Consider the following 25898-nt stretch of genomic DNA (forward strand, 5'->3'; position numbering starts at 1 on the left):
CAAAGTGCAAAGGTTTCTTTTGAGTGGTTATCAAGTTATGTTTTAGATGCTGGCTTGTTCTGAACTAATGTGTTCCAGGTGAAAGTCTTGAATAATACTCTGGTCTTTGTTCGATATCGCTCTGTCATAGTAAAGGATTTTTCATCATCATCTTCTAGGCAAAACGAAGAACAATAATGATTCTGGGCAATAAAATAAGATGGGGAATACCCATTACTAAATAAAATGGGGAATACCCATTACTCAATAAGATGGGGAATACCCATTACTAAATATTTAATTTGTTACAAGAAAAGAAGATGTGAAATATTGTGCAGGAACCTCTGGGAACTCCATTGAGTGATGACTCAAATGAGAATCTTTTCTTTCCCTGAACCAACAAACTTATAAAAAAATACTTATAAAAGCTACCTGAGTGAGAGAGGGAAGTCTGTTTTATTATTGTATCTACTACAGACCTTTTTACAGTGTTTCTTCCATACATTTCTCTCACTCCTCAGTTTTTGTACGCTTAAACGCGCCTGCAGCACCAACTACAGCCTATTTGATATTACGCGCTGCTTTCAGGATGTGTGTGAAAGTATAATAAGCACCACTGCAAGCTCGATGGCTGTTTCCATACCTGCCCCCCAGGCCACACCAGTACAGATAGCTTCCCACAGATTTGTTCTATAAGTCTGTCGTTGTGCTAGGCAGTCCTTCATCCCTCGCAGCAAACGATACGCTTACACAGACCCTAGAGCTCTGCCACCGCGTCTTTTATTTCCTCTCGAAATGAAAGCAACATTTTATAAAGCTATACACAGAAATCAATAGGGAAAGCTTGGACCGAAAAGGCTTTGAATCATTTGTACGCTACTGTCTTCCACCTTACAAACTATACCAGAAAGCCACAACAGTAAATTCAGCATCTAAAGGTTCATTTACAATTTGTTTGTGTTGTAAATTCTTGTAAATGATGACAGTAATAACAATGTTATTGCGCAATCCTTAGTTACCACGTGTAAAGATTGTTTGGACACAGTGGCATGAGTTTTGCTTATTTTTTACAGTAAGGGTCTAAATAATTATTTTGGGTAAACCACAGCATGCCACATATCGTAGAGTGCTTAACTTGTGTTGAACCCGAAAATGAATTTCAGTATTCAGGCCATAATTTGTGACTAATGCTTCCATGAAGACTTTGACAGGGGTGGGTCGTAATTAACAAACGCATGCAAAAACAACAAGTGTAAACAACAGCTGCTCTTGTAACAGGGTGAGGTGCACAGAGGGTGAAAATGAAAATGGCATATGAAGACAAGGTCATGTTTTCATCCGCACAGAACAGACAACGATCATTTTTAGCAAATTTCAACATCCATTCCTTTACATCACAAGCACTAAAATGTGATCATTTATTTCAGCCAGATGTTTCTGTCTGCTATTTTATGTATTTTGCTTGGAATAAATTGATAGTTCACCCGAAAATAAAAAATGTGTTGCGTGTCACCCTCTTGTCATTTCAGTCCTGTGTGACCTTCTTCCTTCTGCAGAATACAAAAGAAGATATTTTGTAGAATGTTGGTTACCAAACAATGGCGGTACCCCTTCACTTCTATTGTATTGACACAAAGCCAATGCAAGTCAATGAATACTGCAATTGTACGGTTAACCGACTCTCTTCAAAACTCGGTTTAGCAGAAGAAAGAAAGTCATAGATTTGAAACAAAGGGGGAGCATATGAACACATAATAGTCAATTTGGGTGAACTATCCCTTTAAGCACACTTCAAAAGGATGTATGGCTTAATATATTAACCATGAAATTGACTTTATAAATGTGAAATCAAAACAACGTGTAACTGTCATAGTATTTACAAACTTTGAAAAAATATCTTTACTCGGAGGCCGGTATTTTTTGGTCAAATGCAACTTAAACCCATTCTCTTAACGCTACAGCGAAGAACACACGTTTTCCATATATAAAAGTAAAAATGAGACGTCAAACATAAGATTAGATATATAAATACACGGGACAGTAGGTGGCGGTATGTCCTATTGACACAAGCCAGCCTGCCTGCCTGCCACAAAAGAAGAATGCGTTCAGTATGCGTCTGTTCAAGGTAAACATGCATTAAATCATAGCTTTAAACTACCGTCTTTAAGGCAGTTAAGACTATTTAAGACATCAGCATACACCATTATCGTATACTCTAAACATTAATAGAATATACTGATAAACACAATAATAAGATGCTTGCGGTTTGGTTATTTATTCTGTATTAGAACGCACGTTAATATTAGCCGTCAGCTAATGACCGAGAGAGAGAGAGAGAGAGAGAGAGAGAGAGAGAGATAGAGCAGGCAATAGGCTATTAAATGTCAGAATCGGGATAAATGCATTTTATTATGGCTAAAAACATTGTGTATATATTAAATTGGTAATAATTTAGGTTATTAATATGTATGTTTTTATTGTTTCTGACCAACAATATTAAAATGTAGGAGAATACACAAAATAGCATCTTTATTTTCTTTCTTTATCATTGTAGCATTATTTAAATATATATTTTAATCCAACAGTAGTTTATATTTATTGAAGAACTGATTAGTGTGTCTGTGTTCAGTTTAGCTGCCTGTGCATTCAACCATTTTAAGACATCGAAATAGAACATGGCGGCCTAATTAGGGTAAATGAGTATTACATTTAGTTTTTTTTAAGAAATGAAAATATTGAATGTGTTTCTAATGACAAATGCTTGTAGTGTAAGGCTATTAGAACTTAGTAAGCCATAAATCTCTCTTTACCCTGAGTTCCCTATAGCATTTTGTTGCAAAGACAACATTTCTTCTTGAAAATCAATGATATTTAGCATAATATTCTCTGTATATGTCACAGCTACACCAGTAGATTGGAACATCTGAACGGTCTTTAAGCTCTCGGCACAAGCTGTGGCATTTCTCCATGTACCCGCCATGAGATGAAAAACGAGATAAGGCGTCTCCAGTTGTTTCTCGGAAGATATCTCTGAGGCCCAGATGGTTTTGTTCGGTAACGCTCTGCACGGTACACACGCTCAACCCACACGCTTCCTTTAACGGCGCTCTTCATCCCTGCTGCCAGACGGGGAGATATTTTCGACCGTTTTGGGTTCCCTCCACTGTCTTGTTTTATAAACACACACAAACACCCACTCACCTCCCCACAACCGCGTCTGCTCTGACAGCTCTGGCAGCCTCAGTCTTCTGAGCTTCGGAGGGTTTGTGTGCGCACGATGGGGGGGGGGGGGGGGGTGTTCTCGCTTCTCAGTAAACACAGATAGAGCCCCAACATAATCACTTATCTTTTCTATCACACGGCACATTTTTACAGTACTGCCTGTCTTATATATGATCAAATGGGCTACACAGGATCTGCTAAACTATTTGATGAGTGTGGGATGGAAGACTGCAAATTTGGTTCGGAAAGCAAACCTTTTAAAATACTTCTCTGTTGAGTATTCTGTTTATTAACAGATGCTGGATCAATTTGCATTATGGTTGGTATTGAAATTCCTGGCGATGGTGATGCATTACATACCAAACATCATGTTGACAACATTATTGTGATTTTTTTAGGATGTGTTATTTGTCCTTTTTTGGCAGCAGAATGCACAGAGGGATGTTTCTCATTTTAATGGGTGTCCTATTAAAATGATAACGCTGTAGTAAACTCCACAAGCAAGCGCACACACATTGTGTGTCAGTAAAGTACAAATGTTTGCTTGTGGAAGTAAATCCTGCATGTCAACCAGCAGTGTTGACTGTAGAACTCAATTACAGCTTGTACATAAAGGGCTTTTTATAGCATATAATGATGCGGGTATTGTGTGATATCAGCCTCTTCTGTAGCATATGTGTGCTATTTAATTTAATGGGTTACATCATTAATCTAAGCACCTGAAACATCTTCGGATGGAGCCTAGTCAGTGTAGCTTGACCAGTCGTGACTAGAGCAAATTAAGTTCTTGGTGAGATGTGTTCAGGATCTATGGTCCATGGATGACATATTGTCCCTTAACAGGCTACCAGAAGAGTTCAGCATGTTAGGATTTAACCTTCTGGTGTTGCCTTGTGGTGGATAAGTGACTACATCCAATGGATTTTGGTGAATATATTTAGGGTACAATCTTGCTCTCATAGCTTTCTGAATTAACTGAAACAGTTGCTTTTGATATCATTAATAGGGCTTAATTTTAAGATTAAAAGGGAAATGAATATTATTTCATTATTTACACACTCTCATGTCTTTCCAAACCTGTCTGACTTTCTTCTGTTTCTGCAGAACATAAAAAAAGATATTTGAGAAATGTTGGTAACTAAACATTATTGGGTGCCTATGAAGCCTGTCTCTCTAAGCTGCCTTCATGCACAAATGCTATCTTTGCTGCGATTTGTCAGCTTTTTTTTTTAACAAAAAAAGCGCCATTTTATCAACAAAAAAAGCGCCATTTTAAAGTTAAAAAGAAGTCAAATCTGAACACAGCCATAAACCTCAGATGTAAAGTTCCAAAGAATGGCCCAAAATATCTGCATAATACTAAGCGACAACCTTCTGACCTCACTCGTCTAGGTCTATATAGCTTATTTTTCCCTTCATGACAACTGTGAGTATTTCTAAATGCTCTTGGAGGCAAAAATAAAAATATATAAAAAACTAAACATTTTTGAAAACAAAAAACCTGCTTGACATATAAAAATTAGGTTTGTATTGACATTGTAGAGTTTTTATTACAGACTTTGGAGTCCTGGCAGATATGGGCATAGTTTGTGAGATGTTTTTGTGAAACTCTAAGAGTCTATTTGCTGGAAAAAACCTGAGAAGAAGGAGACTAAACACTAGAATTAAAAAAGCATTTTCTAGTCTCCATTTACTCTTTCTGCTAGGATAACTATCCTAAGTAATCTTCTTCACCGCTGTAAACTGCATCGCTGGTTACACACACACACACACACATTCATACTCGCATTTCCCTTACCTGTTAACACCGCTATAGGAGGAATGGGTGCACACGCAAGTCCAATGGCGCTTGGTCATACTTTCACATTCCATATCCCCGATCTGTCAATGTTTACGAGACATATCACACATAATATTTATTGTCGAAACATAGAGTTTAACAGTTTTGTTGTTTGCTTGTTTAAGTGTTTATGGTTTATGTCCATTGCTGGGAGTGAGACAAGCAAACTCAAGCTCACGTTGGGCGCATGGCTATGATGTCATAAAACTGTTTATATTTCATATAGAATTATATAATGCTTATAACCTTACCTGTTAATGTTATTGCCTGGAAGAAGGAGCGGGGTTTGGCCTTTATAAGCTTTGCCAGATTTCAGTTCAGGTCTAACTACGTGCTACTGCAGTGCCGTGCGTCACTCTGTTGTATACCGTGGATACGCCAAGATTGAGTGCTTATTTGGTACAGTTTTTTTATTATTAAATTTTTGTTGTTGTTTTCAATCTTTGGCCTTTTTGTTTGCTCTTCACTGCTGGATTACTGGTGCACGTGTAAATAAAACGCAATCTTACTGAGAAGTACACGGGTCAAGCCATCATTTTTTCCCCTACTTGATACCTTAACATGCCTCGTAGTAGCCTGCTCGACGTGTACTACATTACATTTGGTGGCAGCGGTGGGATGGTTACCCGTAAGAAGGCACCAAAAGGGAAGAGACCCTGTCTGCGTTTACGAGCAACGGCGGAGGCTGAGGTGGAAGAGACGTGGGATAGCTTGACATCAGAGGGGGAAGAGGCGTCGACTATAGAGATTATTAGTGCTACAAGCAAATCCCTGTGCCATAGGCCTTCGGGCCTTCCACGTTGTCCGGTGGGAGCATGGTGAGCCTAATGTGAGATTTAATTGACACACAACGAGCGAGGGAGGAGAGATATCTGCGGGAGCTACAGGGGCTTCGGGAAAGCATCTAGCACAGTACCCGACCCCCAATGGCAACCCCAAGTGATGTTGGAAGCCTGCGGCTGGACATTCCAACACTGAGCCCTCACAGAGTATCCACAACAACACCGGTATCCACAGCAAACCCGTCACTGCCAAGATCTCCAATACGTCCTACAGCCACATCTTACTGAGAAGTACACAGGTCATGCCATCCTTTTTCCCCCTTTTTGATACCTTAACACGCCTCGTAGTAGCCTGCTCCTGGTGTCCCACATTAAAGGGATACCCTCTTTTTATATTCCATTAAGTTTGCACAATGTTGTAAAGGCAGTACAGCAAAATAAAAAACATCTGCCATGTTTGTACTGTACCATGACTGGTTTATATTTACATTTTTAAGTGTTCCTCTTGGCTGCAGAGACGTCACGCTGATGAGGCTTCTCACACTGAACGGTAGTACCATGCTCATGGTAGTCCCATGGATGGTTTTCAATTGCCTCATGGTGCAATTCATATTCCTACTTCTGGAGAGTTTTGACTGCTCTCTGTGAGCAGCTCTCTGGACCAGTGAAAGACAAAGTCTGCCTCCCTGTGTGTGTGTAAGAGCCCAATTTGAAACAACAAAGAAAGAAGATATCTTCTCTGACTGAAGATTAGCCATATCACTTAGACATCTGTGTTATCTGCGTAGAAAGGTTTTAACAGAAACATTATACTGTACAGTACAGTTGAATAAAGCATGTTTGAAAAAACAAGATGTGCTACTTGTTTCCACATTTGCACAGGTGTGTTCAAGAAAAACAGAGTAGGAGATTTATTCTTCCTGGTTTTAAGGCTATTTAAAGTTTTGAAAGAGTAAGCATTGTCCAGCACAAGTCACCCGAAATTTTCTTCATCCTTGTACTGTATAACTATGCATATCTGACAAACAGACATACCGTGGACTAACAGGAATCAGCAAACACTTCTGACACTTCTGAAAATTCTGGCAGTTCAAAGAGATATTTAAGAAGAAGGAGAAGAAATAAAACATTTACACTTTTGCTCTCGCAGACGTACACATTCTCCCACACTGACACAAGCTGTGAATGTGAGGTGGAAGGTGACTCACTATGCTCGCTGGCAGACAGGAATCCCTGCCGGAGGGAAATCCTGTCTGTGAGGGAGACACTTGTATGCATATAGTACATAAGTTCAGACCATCCCCACTAACATGCTGCAAAGATATGTTTAGGCTGAGCCCACGTGGTGATATATTGAAGCAAAAGAATGATCACATTGAGGTAACATTTGTAATAGCACTGTGGACGACTAGGGTTCAGATACTGTAACATCAGCAGTTAAGCCCTGAAAACATTTCCAAAAATTGTAGTGGATGTTTTTGCCCGGGTGTGAATTTTAAGAGCTTTTGAAGTGCTGAATTAGATTGATATTTTTTTCTGCTGCCTTTGATGTCATGCACTGACAGGATAGTTGCTCATGAATGGCTTGGGTTTCTATGCATTTTTGTGGCTCCACCAGACATGTTGTCAGGAACGTCCAAATAAGTGTAGCATTTCGTTTTTTTAAACTGAGTGCCCACGAACAACGGTAATAGAATCCATTTTGTGTACTTGCACTGCATGCATCCATCTCAGTCTTAAGCCCAAGCTGATATTAGATATAAAAACATATCAAACATGATCTAAAACTAGAATTTTGATCATTTAGAGGTTTAGGTAGGAAATGTTTTTAAGGGACAATTTTAAAGAATCGGATGGTTTGCCAGGGCACTATTATATGGTAGTTAAAGGAACAGTTCACCCAAAAAGGAAAATTCTGTTTTCATTTGCTCACCTTCAAGTTGTTCTTAATCGGGGTACCTTTCTTTGTTCTGATGAACACAGAGAAAGATATTTGGAAGAATATATTTGTAACCAAATGTCCACCATTGACTACCATAGTAAAATTGCTTTATCCATTTCTTTGTTCTGTTGAACACTGAAGATAATTTGAAGAATGTAGGAAAGCAAACAGTTCTGGGGCACTTTTGCCTACCATTGTCATTTTCTATTTAAGGTAGTCATGGGTGGACAAGAACAGTTTGGTTACAAGTATTCTTCCAAATATCTTTCTCTGTGGTTATCGGAAAACAAGAAATGTATACAGATTTGGAACCACTTGAGGGTAAATAAATGCTGACAGAATTTTTTTGGATGAACTGTACCTTTAAGATGTTGGTTATTTGTTCAATGGTAGATGGTACACTAGGGTGTTGTTCAGAGTGGTTCCATCCTGGTCCAATCCAAGTCACACGTGTTTCCTCAAGTTTATCACCCGACTGCTCAGAAAAGCAATAGCACACATTTCACATGATTCACGTGATTTAAGGGTAGAGGTTTAGAACAAACAGGGAATATAGAGATTTAAGAATTCTCCTCACAATTTCCGTTTGTCCTGTTGTTTACCGCACAAATATTTGATGCGTTTTCAAATCAATCCCATGATGTAACTGAAGGCCTAAAGGCAAAATCTATGTTTCTCTCTCAAGGCATTGGACTGTGAGCCATCTACATCTCTGTCAGGCTGACAGCTAGGGAATTGCGCACCGCGTGACAGCCACAGCCCCGAGTCCTGCCTTCCTGTAGCCTGTCAGTTTGTTCGAGAGAATTCACATCTCCTGCCTAGTCAATAATGACTGCTGGATTACTCCTTTAAGACCAGACTGGCCTCAATTTAAAGATCAACAGCTCTTAGCTGGCCAGCGCTGGTTCATGGGTAGTTTGTCCGTTGGGATTTCCCTCAAAGTTGAGCACTGCGTGGAGCTCTGAGACTGGCTTACCGATTGGGTTACTCTCAGGAAACAGTGCCTTTAGCCGCCAATAAAATGTTCATGTAAATTGGCTATGCATTATGACAGCATTGTTTTGATTCTGATTCTGAGAAAACACACAAGAGAGCTGAAGCAGGGACACTTAAAGTGCACTTAGAATCTGGGGACATTGCCTTTCACATGAGTCAGTGTTAAAAATCTACCGCACAGCCGAAAGGTCACTCTCTTCAGGGAGACTGAACAGAAAGATTTAAGTGCTTGTGGTTAGACTGCTCTTAAAATGTTGATGGGCTCATCGCTATTCATCATGGAAAGAAAATCACTTCATAATCAACAAAAAGGCGAATTACTGATCCTGAGGATTTGCATGTTATTCGTATGTCCTAGATGACCGACGGCCTATTTTCATGCAAATTAAGATTTTTTTATATTATTAGTTCAGGATGCAGATTATAAAGCAAATATTACAGCATATCTGCTATAATAAATACAGTAAATAATTAATACATTAATATCATTATGTAACACATAGAGCGCTTGAAAGTAATCTTGAATTTCTATTAGATCAAGCGAGTTTCTTTGAAATGCCTCCACTTGTTTGGTTTGCGTCTGAGACGGGTTACATGCCTTTTGTCCTATCCTCTGATTCCTCGCATCAAGCTAAATGAAGCCCATGTCACGTTGCCAAGAGCCTGCCGGTACAATACATATTTATGTAGCATCCATATTTATGAGTATCTTCTTTTGTGTTTGCTTCAGTGAAGCCCATACAGTATTATATGCTTCTCTTTTGATGTGACTGAAGACAAGCAGAGGTGTGAGGTATCCATAAGCTTTCCCAATTTCTTTCCTAACGGATAGACTGGATTCAGCCGACATGAACAGTTTCCTTACTTTCGCTGTATGGTAAAGTGAGGCAGCCCAGCCCGGAACGTTTTTAAATCTGGATTGCTTTCTAGTGCTATGTCTCCCCCGCCTATGTTTTTGTAGTCTCAATTCCAGCTCCCCCATTTCTCCTTAACAGACCCCCCCCCTGTCTCTTTCGGACCCTGTGAGCTTTCAGAGAGGGATGGGTTGATTATCTGTGTCTGTTGTTAATGGCCCTTTCTGGCACTGGCCAAGGTCAATTATGGGCCGACATTGAAAACGGGGATGTAGAGGCAATGGAGAGACTCGTTTCCCACCATTTCCATCTATTGTCCTACGATATGCTGCTGAGAGTTGAATTTAAGTTTTTAACCGCAGCCCTTGAATTACTCAACGGCAATTAACATCTCAACATGCTCGTACTGCCATTCCCATGATGCATTGTTTCACACAGTGACTCTTGAAACATGAACAAAAGACTCCAAGTATATGCATATTCTAATATAAAAATACTGATGTCTCGCTCCAACAAAATGAAAAGGAAAGAAGGGAAAAAAACTTAATTGCCAGTCAGGAGCCTTTCAAGCGTTACCATGGTTACGAGATAGAAAGGTATGTGCTGTTTTAACAGCAGCCTGTGAAAAGGAAGAGCTGTCAAGAAAAGAGCATCTGGAAGAAGACGGAAAGAATTGTGGTGTTTGCAGGCAGAGATCAAAGTTAGACAGCATGATACAAATCAATTGTCTAGTTTGTTGGCTGTGCAATAATGCAATAAATATATATTTTAAACTATTGACCACATAGGAGACTCAGACACATTAACAGTTTTAATCAAGTTCTTACTTGCGTCACATAAATTCAAATGCAAGTGTAAAAATGCATCTTTTTGTTCACTAAATGAATTTCTGGAGCCTGACATTTTAAATGCTCTGCTGATCTGTAAATTGACCAATCAGAATAAGATATGCAATGACATATTCTGGCTATATGAAAATTTGAGCTTTAAGTCACTGAAGTACATTTAAATTCGCTTGTGCTTGGCTGATGGAAGGAGACAAAAAATTATAAAATAAATAACAGGTGGAGGTAGATTCCATATTTAGACTCATTTTTCGCCTCATTAGGGGTTTGGCGTCACATTTAGTTTTGGAGACGACTGGTTTGCTTTAGTGATTTTGCTGCAGACAGTCTCTCTCTCTCTCTCTCTCTCTCTCTCTCCCTCTTCTTTCTCTCTCCATCTCTTTTTTTTAATCTTTTCATAGATTACCTATATAGTATATGTACAGTAATTTGATTTATGTAGATGACATTTTTCGTCATTATTTATATACCAGTATTATTTACTTTTAGTCTGGTGCACATTACAAAATATTATCCTTTCATGCAATGGGATTTTTGCATTTGGAGCTGTGTTTTTGAATCTTTGTTGAATAAATGTTTAAAGCCTAAACATACCTGTAATGCCATTTAAATCCACTCCACATTTATCTTCTAATCGCATTAACGTATTCACAGTATTCTGTTTAAATTAGCTACAGTTGAATCACAATATATTATCTTAATCACATTATAATCATTTTATGAGAGCGCATGTAAACATATTACATGTTAACATCTATCGGATAATATCAAAGAAGCCCAGGCTTTGTTTTAAGACACTTTTTTTGTGAATCACAGACTGTACATTTTCTACATCATAATAGTCTGCTTGAAAAAGAAAAGACGCGAAGATAGATGTTACTTTGAACGGCAACTTCAAAACAGCATAAACACTGCTATGAATAAGCTACTGGCAAACTAGTTAGTAGTTTTCTTATAATTAATGCTTGGATTTTATGCTGTGCACATTTCTATTGAAATGAACCTCTGCATATATTCTGTTCACATTTACTTCAGTCATTTCTGTTCTTTATAATTGAATAAAGCACGCTTAAATTTAAGGCAATCTGATAAAGCTGTTAAAATCTGAAAATGGCATCATGAAATGACTATTAAACTATTACCTTAGCTTAAAAACACCTATTGTCAGGATCAGGTTTTTTATGAGTTAAAGCATGTAGATAGGATGCAGTAAAAAAGTCTGCCGTTGGTGTTTTATGAAGGGTTCAAGAGAGCCCTCCAAAACACATCCGAGTTCACCTCCCTTTCATAATGCAATCTCATTTCATTTATTCTGCCATTGCCTCTTACTAGCATGCCACTTAGTTCCAACTACTACTTCAACTACTCTCCTAACCGAATAGCTTGTCTGAGGTTGACAAGAAACAATTTAACAGAAGAACTATAGGCAGAAATGAGACCAGTCGGGATCTCCCAAAACTTGACAATTTAGCACCTTTGCAATAATAACCGGATCTATTGGTGGTTTTTAATATATTATAATGAGAGACTGGGGAAAGGTTTAATTTTCAATATAATGGCTTGTGAGGATGAATACTTTTTTGATTTACTGCCCTTTTAGAGCTGTAAGAAAATCTCACAGCAGTGTTATTTTAACAGGGAAGTGTTCAGAAAGGGCTTTATTATAAAATACACCTCATTTGCCACTTTGCAGAGAGACCTTTCGAGCACATATTAATGCATTTAGATGTTGGTTTCCTAGATGTTTTTGTTTAATGGTGGGTGTTAATGAAGATTGCAGATGTAAAAATGTAAAGGTTGGTATATTATTTACAAACAGAGAGAAGTACTTTCTATGATTATTAAAGTGGCAGAGTTATTAAATTGACAGAGCAAGCCAGGAAGCTTCAATCAATGTAATAATTTTGCACCAAATAATGGGTCATACAGAAGAGATTAATGGCTTTTGCTGGCGAAATGAAGTCATTTTAAAGAAGACAGAAGTGATATACCAGAAAGGTTTATAAAAACAATATAAGCTTTTAACACTTTGCTGAAAGTAATATGTTTTCCTGGGCTATTTTGCAATTACCCTTAAGACTCTTCCGTACATCTTTTAATTCTTTATATGGACATGTTTTTAATGTATCTATTCATTAAAAAACCTAACAATGTGTGTTTTGTGAGCTTGTCATGTGATGCACTCCAACCAATAACACCATACCATTATGCAAATCTAATTTCAGGACATGCTATGTATAATGCATCATGCTTTGATGACATTCTGCAAATCAAAACACATAAATATATCCATCAATCTCGCATCATTTCACAAGTTTATATTCAAGGCTTCATAATTACAGACAGTAACTTAAATGCACAGCAGGGCCAGATCACATCGATTAAGATCTTATTTCAAAACATATGGACTGAGTCATCATGGAACCTTACAGAGCCACGACCCCACCAACCTGCTGTTCAAATACAGTGGCATGTGTACTTTCAGCAAGACCTGTTTCAGTGTGACAGCTGAGCTGTTTTTCTAACTGATAGGTCAGCTGGATAAGTTGGTGTGGGATGTTTAGGAAAATAAGAGGTGTTTTATAAGATGCCCATGTTTTTTTGCACATCTTATTTTTGGCAAAGTAATGATAAGATACAGAATTTACTGTTTACTAAATGGCCAACTGCTAGATCCTCATTATGGTATTATCCCAAACTTTTCAAATGAACTGTAGGGTTGTACTACAATTACAGTTACTCCTTGTTATGAGTTTTTCAAAAAGAAAGAAGTATGAAGAGATCGGAATGTCTTTTGCCAAAGTGTAGACTGTACAATTGGATATGGATGCTTGAAAAAAAATAGACTTAGCTTGACACATGGAGTGAGGTTGAAACTCGAGATTAATTTGGCATCAGCCAAGATCACATTTTGTCTTGGGGCCAATTATTCCATCTCATTCAGGTATCAGCCGACAGAGCTGCAGAGTCGGCCTACAGATTAGACCTCAGGCGTATCACTAGAACGCAGGGTAATAGGAAAACGTGGAAGAATTGAAATAATAGGTCTCTGTGTTCTGCTACCAAGTCTGTTATACAGATCAAAACGTACCTCACACACTGCATCACAGTCCTGTCCAAAAAAGGTGTAAACATATCATTTATATAATTCAGTCCAAATGGCCATCATGTTTAATTTTGGGTAATTGAAAGCAATGCTCTTATGCTGATTGGTCAGACAATGAAACAATAAAAATGTCTTAAATTAAATTAAAATGAAATTTTAGATTATATACTGTATTTATTACTTTTTTAGATTGGCATACTTTTTTATTTAATTATTTTAAAATAATTTGATATATGGTAAATAAATTAATAAATAATTAAAATAAAGTACTTGTTCATTTTTTATTAAATATTTTTCTAATATTTGTAAACATTATATTAACATCAGCAATTAAAAATTCTTGATTCCTCTAAGTAAGTAATTTAGTTCACATGTCTTCAAAAGAAAAAGGGGTTGGAAACTTATGTTGGTGGCACGTTGGATCTTAAATTCTTTAATGACCCTCCTTTTGTTTGTCTCTTGTTCTTGCAGGAACTGTTTACGCCGGAATGCAAGTTTAAAGAGTCTGTGTTTGAAAACTACTATGTGATCTACTCATCGATGCTGTACAGGCAGCAGGAATCGGGGAGAGCGTGGTTCCTGGGCTTGAATAAAGATGGCCAGGCCATGAAGGGGAACCGGGTCAAGAAAACAAAACCAGCTGCTCACTTCCTGCCCAAGCCATTAGAAGGTAATGCCTGCTCTAAAAACCTCTAGAGAACGGTTCACATCCAGACCACCGTGACACATGAAGAATGCTAATGACATACACAAATAATCCCAGAGAGACGTGTGTTTGCTTGATGCCTTTAACAGTGTTTCTCAACTGATCATGCACATTCATCCAAACAGCATTCTCAAAACAGCGATCACAAACATAGATGGCCCGTTTTCTTAGGCCGATTATAAATTTTCATTGATTTAGCACAAATAACAAATTACATAATTTGCTTGAAACAATCAAAGATTCACGCTTTCAAAACATTCAACACAGAAAGCTGAAGAAATGGAGGGGTAGAGGAAGATGAGAGGGCATATGAGAAAAATATGAGACAGTAGGAGTGGAGGAGGTAGAAAAAGATGACGGGAGAGAAATAGGAGAAGATGTAGGAGGCGAAGAGGAGGTGGAGAGAGAGAGACAGAGAGAGAAAGAACGGATTAAGATGAGATGATGTAAGAAGAAAGGAAGTGGACGGCAGTCTCAGATGAGATGAGAGACACTGTAATTGACAGTGTTATGAGTCATGGTCTCTGTCTGCTTCAGAGAGACTGGACAGAGGCTTCAGACTAATGTGAACAGATCTACTGTGGCCTCAATGATTGGACAATGTGGACCCAACATCTATGCTGCTGTCATGATGCCATATAATATTCATGCCGGGTTTAGATTTAACATTGACACTAACATTCTTTCACACTCAACGCGTTGTGTGATGTGGATAAAATCTTGCATTATGCAGCATCTAAAATACTATATGTCTGTTTAATAGTTTTATTATTTACATCTTAGGAAAAGACACACCCATTTTTCCCATTTCCTGATAATGTTATGTAAACATGTTTTCACAGCACTTCATTTCCAAGGCCGACTTTAATAATGTTATGATTGAAAACCAGTCTCCTCCAATATTCTTTTAAACAGTTTTTATTGTCTCACTGTCTGGCTACTAGATGAATGCTTTATATACAGCGTTGAGGTGTAAGCTATAATGATGTGCTGTTCATTTCATTACAGCCATGGATTGTGAGGTGCAGATCTAGATGAGACATGAGCTTTATTGCAGTCAACAGCTGTAGATAGACCAGTTGTTCATTATTTCTGCACATATAGCTCGACACAGCCCTGCTGTGTAGAGACTCTGCTAACAGTACAGTCTTCTGTTGTACATGTAGTTTTAAAGTGAAGAGAAGCAGTGCAACAAGTCAAATGTTTCCCTAGAGATCAGACCGTCTACCCATCACAACTAAGGCCTTGCTGGCAGGCTGCCTGGACTTTGACACACTTGCCTAAGCTCTGTCAAAGCCACTTCAATGAATGTTATCTTTTTAGCCATGTTTCAGGTTCTGAAATGAGGATGGAAGTTTATTTTGTTTGAGAGCGATTTTTGTACATGGAAATATTGGCAGCATTACAATTTTTTTTACAATCATATTCTTTTGTACATTCTACTCACAATGACAGAGTCACTGAACATTATTAAAATTACATTATCGCCACATAATGTACAAACAATGCAGTAAACCACTGCATATTTTTGTTTTGCATTTTGCATATTCTATCTGTATTTTTAACATGTTGGAGGTACTGTTAACTCATCGAAACTATGGAATCACACAGAGAGAACTGAGAATTAAGTTTTGACTGAAGCCATCAAAAATAATTTGCAGAAATCATCCATATCAAGATTTTTTTTGTCATCGAAACTAATGTATAAAATATAAAAAATATTTGGTCTAAGTTCATATTTTAAAATTGTATTCGTAGTAGTTTTTTAATGAAAGAAATCGTTTTGTTGGCACGATTGTATTTTTGTCTGTATAAGTAATATAGAAACATTTCATTTCAGCATTCCAAACATTGACTGTCAATATAGTTCAAGAATTTCCCAGCTGACCGTTTCTCCCTCTCTTATTTGCAGTCGCTATGTACCGCGAGCCATCGTTGCATGACGTGGGGGAGACAGTGCCCAAACCCGCCGTGCCTCCCAGCAAAAGCACAAGCGAGCCGGCCGTCATGAATGGAGGCAAACCCGTCAGCAAGGAAACCAAGCCCACAACATAGCCAGATCTCCGCTCAGCCGCACTCAACCCCGGAGAGACGCGCTCCTTTTGTCAGACTCTCTGTGTTTGTGGATCGGGTCCGGGCGTCCTGCGCTCTCACCCTCCCTTTCCCTCCGCCTTCCTTCACTTTGCTGACTGTTCCGATCCAATTCGACGGACTGGCTTTGGAAGCGCGGTTTGCTGTGCACGTTGGAGGACGCAACTGGATAAACCAGCTAAACTCTCACCATGGAATGCCCTAACCGATATGGAATGCCTTTTACAACGAAACCAATCTTTTTTCTGTTATCGAGACAATCCAAGAGAATTAAATTGTGTGCCGCCGGTGCTTGCGCGGCAGTTCTTTTGCCTGCTTACAGTCACCCATTATATCCCTTTTATTCTCTGGCAGCAGAGAACGTTTCAGATCTATTTTCTATATATACGCAGTAACGCCAGCTACGTTCTGGGTTATACTGTAAAGATATACAGTACATATATAGACTGCAATTCATGATTGTTTTTCAAGTCAGCTCCCCTGTGTCTTGCGTCAGTGGCCCTCACTCTCCAAAAGCTTGAATTCCAAATCTTCCCCTTTGTCGGTTACTAACGAATCTTGTCGGGCTATGTGTAATTTTCTATGGCAAATGTGCATTGTTACGTGCAGTTGTATAATAATGGATTGGCGGATCACTAGACGCAGCTGGTGACCTGTACGCAGAGGACTATCAGGGTGGAGCCAACAAAACCCAGAATCAAACTCAATGTCTTCTCATTCTCTTCGTGTTTAAAAAGTGACACAAATATACAGTCAATGTCACACAGTCGATAAAAGGAGCTGGCATGTGCTGAGGAGCTTTATACGGTACATATCTATTTCCTACTAGTATGGTGCAGATTGGTTTAAACTCCTGAATTCCACTTTCTTTGCTCTTAATTTAGAGAGCGTGGGCTCTAGAGATATCTATAGGCCTTGTAGGCCTCTGGTCAAGGCCCCTCTTTAACATGGTGAGTCCTCTGAACTTTGGGCTAGTTCCCATGAGCACATTCAATGTGACTCGAGCGGCAGCCGTAAATCAATACAGTCTACTTCAGGCCTACGTGGTCTGCGAGACACCATTACCATTAGCTGCACACATTTCGTTCAGCTAAGGCATGGGCAAGGTTAGTATTATGTCTTACTCTTGCAGCGCTGTCGTAGTGCAAGAGATGGCTTCTATAATGATGTTTTGACTGTATAAAATAAAGTAAAAATCTGAAAAAATATCCAGAACTTAACAAATAGATTTTTAACTACCAGATATTACGATTCTGAAACGAGAGGGGTTTTTCCTAGCTCAGCATGCAGAGTCAAATACTGTTCATCATGTACCTGTGATGACCTCTAACCCAGCATGCAAAAACATGTACCCAGTCTGTGCTGGGTTAAAGGTGCCTCATGCCCGGGAACACACACAAATTCAGTAGCAAACCCACCCACTAAACCCTCTTTGAATCCAAGCTTCATCCCGTGGGGGTCGATCTTGAAATTTACCAAAGTCCGTAAACGCGTGAATCCAGCCGAATGGTTCCAGTAACTCGGAGGACGGGGGGGGGTCCTCCTTCCTCACTGTGACTAGGGTTCATCAATGGAGAGGAATTGCTGACTTTTTATCGTCTCGATTGAAAAGGCTCAGATGTACTCCACTTGAAGTGTTCATTTAAACCAGGGGTACCTATTACTAATCACCTGCATGTTTTTTCTTACGGACCAAAGTATGGGATGGGTAGAAACGTGTAGTATACGAAACGTAGGGCTACAGCGAATGGGCATGATCATATAAGGCTCTCTCATACTCTGGATTGAGACCATTGCATTTTGCGTTTGAACTTTGACTCATCTACTCACCACCTTTTGCATTTTACGAACAATTAGGCGATTGTTGGCCGAGTTGACATGGAGCCTGTCTTGCATTCCCAGTTTTCCGAGTTTGGATGACTACAGTTTAGAATGCTATGAAGTAGACTGAGGCTATGCTGCTAAATTCAAATATATTCAACACTTCGTTTAAAGACCTGTGTTTTCATTTCTCGGGATTGTGAGCTAGTTTCATACTAGGAAATGTTCAAGCACATTAGTTAGAACTTAAATATTTGTCTGTACAAAGCCGACTTTAATGCTAGAATGAGATGCAGTACTATACTGAAAAAGTAGCTTCGTATTTGAGATGGGAGGCTGGTGTCCCACTTCCTCACGAAACAAATCACTCACTCACTCAAATGAGCTCTACATGCTGGGCTACAGTTGCCCTGCGAACCAGTTTACTGGTTTAAAGATGGTTGAATTTATTTTTGTAAGTGACTGGTAAGTGTGCATTTGTTAGTATGTTCGTTTGTTTTATCCTCGTTCAGATGTCTGTGTTTGGTTTCATTTGGGTTGTGCGCGTGTGTTGTCGTCGAGTCGTAATGAGAAGCAATCGCTGAACAACTGTTCTTTCTGTGGATTTATTTTTGGGGTTTTTTCAGTGGTCAAGGAAGGTTTTCATTGTCGGTAGGTTGGTTTTAATGGTTTTAAGTTGACAGTTTACTCATCTGTTGCATGGGAACAGGGTGGCATATAAGAACTGCATGTCGTAGGCTATGTGTATCATGGACTGTTGGTATGTTCTGCTAATTTTACATAAATATATGCAAAGAGTTTGTCTGCACTGTACAGTTTGTGTTTGTTGTATACACAGATACAACATATTGAATAAAATATTTATATAAAGGTGTACGGAAATCTTTCTTTTGCAATGCAACATTTAAACAATATATAACATATTAATACTTTTTGATGGAGGTGGCTTATAAATGGTTTGGCATCTAAACATAATAAATCAAAGATATAACCACAGTGCTGCTGGACCAGTGTTTACATTTTGCGAAGTGGTCTATACCTTTCAAAAACATCAAACAATAATACCAGACATGTTTGACAGGTATATTGTAAAATATGTTTTTTTATTGCATATACATATTTCAGGTTATCTCAGAGCAGGTTATATTTATTTTCGAGAGGCTGTTTACATCTTACATCACACGGAACATTTCAAATAAAAAGCTGCGTAAATAAAACAGGGTCAAAACACAGCACGTACTCAGCGCTCTGAAAAACAACCAGAATAATAATCAAATGTTCTTATCTGTCGGCCTTCTTTCACATCTGTCTGTCAACAGACAATATAAACATCATTATACATATATTTTCATATACTGTATATAGTTATATAGAAATCTATAGAGGGTTATAGATAACCTCTGCTGGAAAAAATAACCTGCAGCTGTTTCATGTGCATCTAGTGGTAATAAACCACGTTGTTGTAATTAAAAACATCTGAGAGCTTCTCTGATCTCTTCCACAATAAATCTTTCCAGCTTTAAAACAGAAACAGACTTTAAATGTCCACTGGCTTTAATACTCCTCCCCTACCCAAATTTCACAGGCGTTTCCTGTCCAGCCGTCCCAGCACTCGCATGTTCCGCAGTTGCACACGCCGTTCCCTGGAACAAGAGACAGGAATCAAAGACAGAACTGAGACTCCCGGATTGTCGGTCCCCGAGTCTCAACATGCTTTTTCTCTTCACACCCCATGTGATGGAGCATACAGAGGCAAACTAAGGACAAATGTGACTTTTTGAGTGGTGTCCCGTATATTCAGCCCACAAAGTGCTTAGTATTAACACAAAACATCTTCTTTTAACACAAAAAAAGTTGGTGACTGACCAGCTTCTGCACCCAATCACTTCTATTGTATGTACACAGAACCAATGCAAGTGAATGGGTGCCGGTTACCAACATTGTGTTCTCCGGAAGAAAGAAAGTCAGACAGTTTTGAAATGACAAGAGGGTGAGTAAATGATGGCAACATTTTCATTTTTGGGTGAACTATCGTGTATTCTATCAACATCAAACAGTTCTCATCTGAAGTCCATGAAATCAAGCCTGTCTTTACTTATATATTTTTCACATTGTTCATCAGCTGCGGGTGTAATGAGCACATGAACAAGGCATGAAAAGGCAAAATCATTATTGAGAAGCTGGCAGAGACGTTTTTGCATGATTATAATTGTAAACCGCATAACTGTCACCCAAGGTAAAAGAAAGAATTGGTTGATTGTTTGCATTTGCATTTCATCTCTATCGAAAAGAAGGCTTCCCCTGAGCAACAGAAGAAAATAGTTTTTAATAATCCTTATGAATATGGAAATCATGACATATGCCCCAATCCTTAATATGCTAATCAGTGACATTTAACAGAAACGTTTGCGCATTTCTTTTATCAATTGTGCTTTTCGTCTCCATTTGTAATGAATTTCGCATCTTTGCGGGAAGAACTGTTGAACTGCTGAATGACTTTGCGACTGATAAAGAAGTCATTAAATGAATAAGTTAACAAGTTCTCAACATCTGTCCAAATATCTTCAAGCCCTAGAGCGATCATCGTAATAAATATTTATTATGCGTTCTATTAGCACTATTGAGGCAGCTCTACATGGTTTGAAAGGAAACCGCGACTCTCTCTGGAATTTCTTGCAAAGCAGGAAGAGAACAAGACAGCAGGGTCTCTCTGATTGGATGACTCGGCCTACATGTCTCACAGAGTCGTCTAATCAAATGGCAGCCACATCACAGGACCTCAATGTCAGCCACAAAGAGATGTGTCAGTGTGCGAGTGGATGTTTGGAGGAGTGCAGACGCATTTGAATACGTACCTGTGCAAACCAGCCCATCGTGTTTGTCGCACTCCCTGTCGTCGCATTCACAGAATTCTCCTGAAACGTACCACTCCCGCGGTGAACAGATACACCGGCCGCAGTGACATGACCCTGTGGAAACAATTTAGCCATCAGTTTTGACGTGCAAAGTTTGACGTGATTATGAAACACTTCGGTAGATATGGTGGTATTTTAAAAGGGATCTTGTCATGTTTGTGTGAAACAGCATACGACCGCAGAAAAAATTATGCGAACACTCCAAAAGTAAGGAATACTGTTTCCGGGTCCAAGTCTCCACTCATTTCAAGTGAGGGTACTATTTAAACAGCACGTTTTATTCATGTCACACATTTACTCACAAGTTTTATAAACTCTCATGGAATCTCTGAAATGAATATGTTAATGAATTGAAAAAATTAACCGCTGTCTGGTGGGATTTCGATGTGGAGATAAAAGAGCATGTTTTTCTTTGATCAGTGTACATCATATTTTTTTGTTTTTTGCCTTTGGCATCTGAAAGAGCATTTGGACCCAGGACACCGCATGACCTTCCATATTTGGTGGAGGTTTAACAAGCCAATAGGACATTTCTCAATATAAATATATAATAAATATTCTTCAGTGGTCTTGTGCCCCGGTGTTCACGCTCAACGTCAACAATAACCGTCCGGTTCCAATACTCAAGAACATAACAACTGAGAAGGCATGAAAGTACCCGGATGTGTTCTCGATATCAAGGATGCATCGACTGCATCGAAGCCTTGCGCATGAAGTCTCTCTGGCGCGTCCATCCTAATTCGTTCTTTCTAGGCTGCCTCACAAGAGCAGTCTCCACGAGAACACAAGTCCGTTCTTTGTGTTCTTGTAATTGAGAAACGGCCATAGTGTCGATTATCTATGGCAATATAGTCCCGCAGAGATTAAGTATTTTTGTAGGCTCACTCAGAAGTTAGTGCTGCATTGGTCCCCTCGACAAAAATATGCATTTTTCACATAGATATTTGTGAGATCTCAAAGAATAAGCTTTGTGATTAACAAAGGTTTACGATACACACGTTTGTCTATCAAGATCATCTTTACACATTAATGCAAGATTTGTTACTTTTAAAGCCTAAATACAATCGGCAGAAGTAAAAAGCTAACATGAGGCTATAAACAGACTACTATACGGTCACTCGATATCAATGTCACCACTACTAGGCCTCCGATAACTTTATTGTGTTTCCATGCAGTTAATTACTCCGTGACTGAATCCCGATCCACGTTTTTAGAGATTTGTCATAAATGTAAATGTGAAAATATTTAAAGGTTTTATTAACCACAGATCTTATTTTAGGCAATTTATCAAAAACCCATATAAAAAAAACATAGACTTTGGAGCAAGAGTACCGGAAGCGCTAAAATGCTAACTTGCTTCCAGAGTTTGCGTACAAAAATACATCATCTCTGCAGTGCTCTGTAGTAAGTAGCACAAAAAAACGATGCGATGTGTGCAGATATTGAATACTCCAAAGAAACTACACATTACTTATGTTTTGCATTTATTTTAGGATCAGTTTAAAAATGTATATGTAATGGAATAACATTGATTTATAGTTACATGAATCTTGGCATTCTCTCAATATATTGCTGTTGGGTGACTTTATCTCACTCCTGAGGCTTGTTTTTGTTGGAATTCAATAGACACTGGACGGGAATGGCCACAACACATGCAGAAATGCTTATTAAAGACAATACTTTAGTGGTCTCTTTATTTTTTGTGGAGCTGTATATGCTGTTGTTTGCATACAAGGTGCAACTGCATATCCTGGCAACATCATTGAAACATGTATGTATCCACCAGCTCAGTTAATTAAAATAATTTACATCAAGCGATAACCGCATTGGTCTAGCCAAATGGTTCTCAAACTTTTTCGTTGAATCGCTTTGCAGCCCCCAAATACAGCCTTATAATCCTAAATTTAGGATTCAGCTATACAATACTTGAACATCAATTATTTTGGTTGGTGGGCTTTTTCTGATGTTTGATTGCATAACACTTTCATAAATTGCCACAAAATCGGAACTATTTTGAGGCCCCCAGTTTGAGAACCACTGGTCTAGCTGATTGACTGGAGAGCTGATGCTCTCTACATATTAGTATTGGAATTTGGCATTAAAAACAAGTGTATTCAACATTATGTCTCAAAACAACATCTTTCAACATCTTACAAGCTGTGCTTTTATTACACGGGCGATCCAGGGAATTCTATATACAGTATCAAGGGAAATTAAATATTGCATGACATGAGGGGATTGGACTTCCAGATCCTGTAATCTGAGCTGTTGCTTTTCCTTACAAACATGATACAGTGAACGTTATTGACAGTTTTACTTTGATCTACAGAGAGGTAATATGTTAATGCATATTACAATCAGCAGCCCACCCGTTCACCTGCCCCCAGAGCTTTTCAATGCAAAAATCCATTTAATTATTACAGTGTTTCAGTCTTAATAATGTTGACGTTGTTATGACAAGCAAAACAACTCTCCTGCTGTTTTCCGAGAATTCATTTGAGAAAATTATGTGAAACAAGAGCTCGAGGAATTTCTTATTCTCACCAGCCAGGCGACTGTAAACAAACAGCGTTCTGTCATCTGCGCTAACAAACTCTAAGTGCAGGCGTATAAAAGCGTCTTATTTTGTCACTTTACATGTAAACAAGCTTCATCTTCTTTTCCAGGATGCTAATAGGGCACATACAAAGCGGAACATGTTCTTGCTCAGTTTTTTTGTTAAAACGTAAAACCTAAAGTTTGACTTTCTGTGTTTGGAGTTACAGATGCAACCTCAGTTCCCTGATGGAGGGAACAAGATTTTGTGTCGAACCGACAGATGGGGTTTGATCTTGAAAACCTATAAACTCTGATTGTACTTTTTAAAAGTCCAATGAAATTGACGAATGGCACGCCAGTCATTCACCTTTTGGGCTGAGGAAACTGGGAAGGATACCCAGGTAACTGCAGCGGGGGAAGCGTTGTGGCTTAAAGGACACAACGTCTCGTTCCCTCCATCAGGGAAATTCTCGGTTACGTATGTAACCGGAAGCTGCCGTGGAGCGGGAAGCAGGTGACACAGCCAGCCGTGACCGCAACACCTCGTATGAGTCGATCGCATCCAAGCTTACAGCGACCAGACATGTCAGGGACACAGCCACACTGTAGGAAATTTTCAGCTCTTTTAGAAAATTTGCTCTTTTAGACACCTATGTCTTCCACCAAAACGCCCGAGGGAAGTCATATACAGGAGGCGATTCCACTGATATGGGTTGAATGGTCCAGTAGGTTAGTACAAAGCGACAAATAGCTTAGCATAGAGATGATGCTTCTCAGGTTCCAAAGAGCAAAAGGTGAATAAATGGGCAATTTCAGAGTTTCAGAGTACAATCAAAGTTGATAGGTTTTCAAGATCAAACCCCATCTGCCGGTTCAACCCCAACGGCAGAAGTCTTCCAAGAAATAAAACTGTCAGGCAGTTATTCCTGCTACCATTTGCTATCTTGCTCATTAGATGAGCATGTGTGAGAATCGACCTAAAGCTCTGTTTGTTTCACATATTCCCCAGCGAACAAATGAACGCACAAAAAAGAACGCACTTTCATTTTAAGAAGACGACTGACAAATGTTACGTCTCAAGGTGCCACTCAGAGCATCGTCCGTCCTACCTTTTCCGGAGCACATGATGCTGTCGGCCGTCTCGCACTGGCTCTTGCTCTGCTCGTCAGTCATATCACAGCTGCGGGGGAACTGGCAGTGTTTCCCAAACCATCCATCACTACAGATACAGCGGCCACATGAGCAGATGCCCTGGCCTGAGGGAAACACATACACACCCAATCACTTTCTCCTCACCGCTTCTCCTTACCAAAGAAAAGCACCGTTTGTATCTGCCACAACAAAGTCACGGTCGGATTGATCTAGGCAAATATAATTGGTTGGAACAGACAGGGATTCGCTTGTAGACTCGCTAATGGTGTTGCGGGATACAGCTCTTATCACTTATAGACCTCGAGGGGTGAACCGTCCCATGGCTTCTGGAATCGTGCTGGGTTAACACGAGGAGCTGAGAAAACATTAAGCTTTTCATAATGAGTTAACTGTGTACATTACACTCAATCAAATTATTTGTGTCAGTAACTGTCATGAAAAAATACAGATTCTAAATGACATGAGGGTGAATAAATGACATAATTTGTATTTTGGGACTCAACTATTTCTTCAATTCCTTTCCTTGATATTTTGAAGAATGTTGGTAACCAAAATCCGTTGGTCCCCATTGACTTCTATGGTATGGACACAAAACCAATGCAAGTCAATCGGACCAACAGTCTTCGTGTACCACCATTCATTCAAATATCTTCTTTTGTGTCCAGCATGAGAAAGAAAGTCACACAGGTTTGAAATGACATTAAGGTGAGTAATTTTAAGGTGAGTAAAACCAAGATTTTATATAATACCCAGTCAGAAATTGTTCTATAAACTTTGTCTACAATGGTTATTAGTGTAAAGCGTCCTTAACGTTTATTTGAAGCTCACAAACGGTCACAGTCAAACAACACCATGAAGCGAATAAGTGAGTTAAATAGAGTAAGTGAATTAAATTGGCAACATGTTTATAGCTAGCTACCTGCTACTTGCTTACCAGGTCCAGATGGAATCTGCAGGCTTTGGTGCCTTTTATATTGTAATTTCAGGGGGAAATCTATTGAGGATTTCAGCTGGTAAAGTGTGTTAAATGATGAGATTTGTAATTGGTAGTTTTCTGCACACACTTTAATGTTGGCTTGAGTAACATATAGAGATTTTTGGCACATTTG

At 39.0% G+C, this 25898-nt stretch overlaps 2 protein-coding genes across 4 annotated transcripts in view; one reads left to right on the forward strand and one right to left on the reverse strand.

Annotated features, from left to right (window-relative positions):
• The window catches only part of fgf14 (fibroblast growth factor 14), a 96755-nt gene extending 77697 nt beyond the window's left edge, over window positions 1-19058 (forward strand). For all 3 annotated transcript variants that reach the window (XM_079463490.1, XM_079463491.1, XM_079463489.1), the window contains exons 4-5: window positions 14038-14236; window positions 16185-19058. In XM_079463490.1, the coding sequence (XP_079319616.1) occupies window positions 14038-14236; window positions 16185-16327 (342 nt within the window). In that variant the 3' untranslated portion in view covers window positions 16328-19058. The remainder of the gene's footprint in view (window positions 1-14037; window positions 14237-16184) is intronic.
• Window positions 19059-19260: 202 nt separating this feature from the next.
• itgbl1 (integrin, beta-like 1) overlaps window positions 19261-25898 on the reverse strand; it is a 35380-nt gene continuing 28742 nt past the window's right edge. Inside the window, exons 9-11 of the mRNA XM_079464579.1 lie at window positions 24747-24893; window positions 21040-21153; window positions 19261-19827 (exon numbers count right to left, since the gene is read on the reverse strand). Coding sequence (XP_079320705.1) covers window positions 19739-19827; window positions 21040-21153; window positions 24747-24893 — 350 coding nt within the window. The 3' untranslated portion in view covers window positions 19261-19738. The remainder of the gene's footprint in view (window positions 19828-21039; window positions 21154-24746; window positions 24894-25898) is intronic.

The sequence above is a fragment of the Barbatula barbatula genome (assembly GCF_947034865.1).
Source record: "Barbatula barbatula genome assembly, chromosome: 9".
In the NCBI taxonomy this organism is placed as follows: Eukaryota; Metazoa; Chordata; class Actinopteri; order Cypriniformes; family Nemacheilidae; genus Barbatula; species Barbatula barbatula.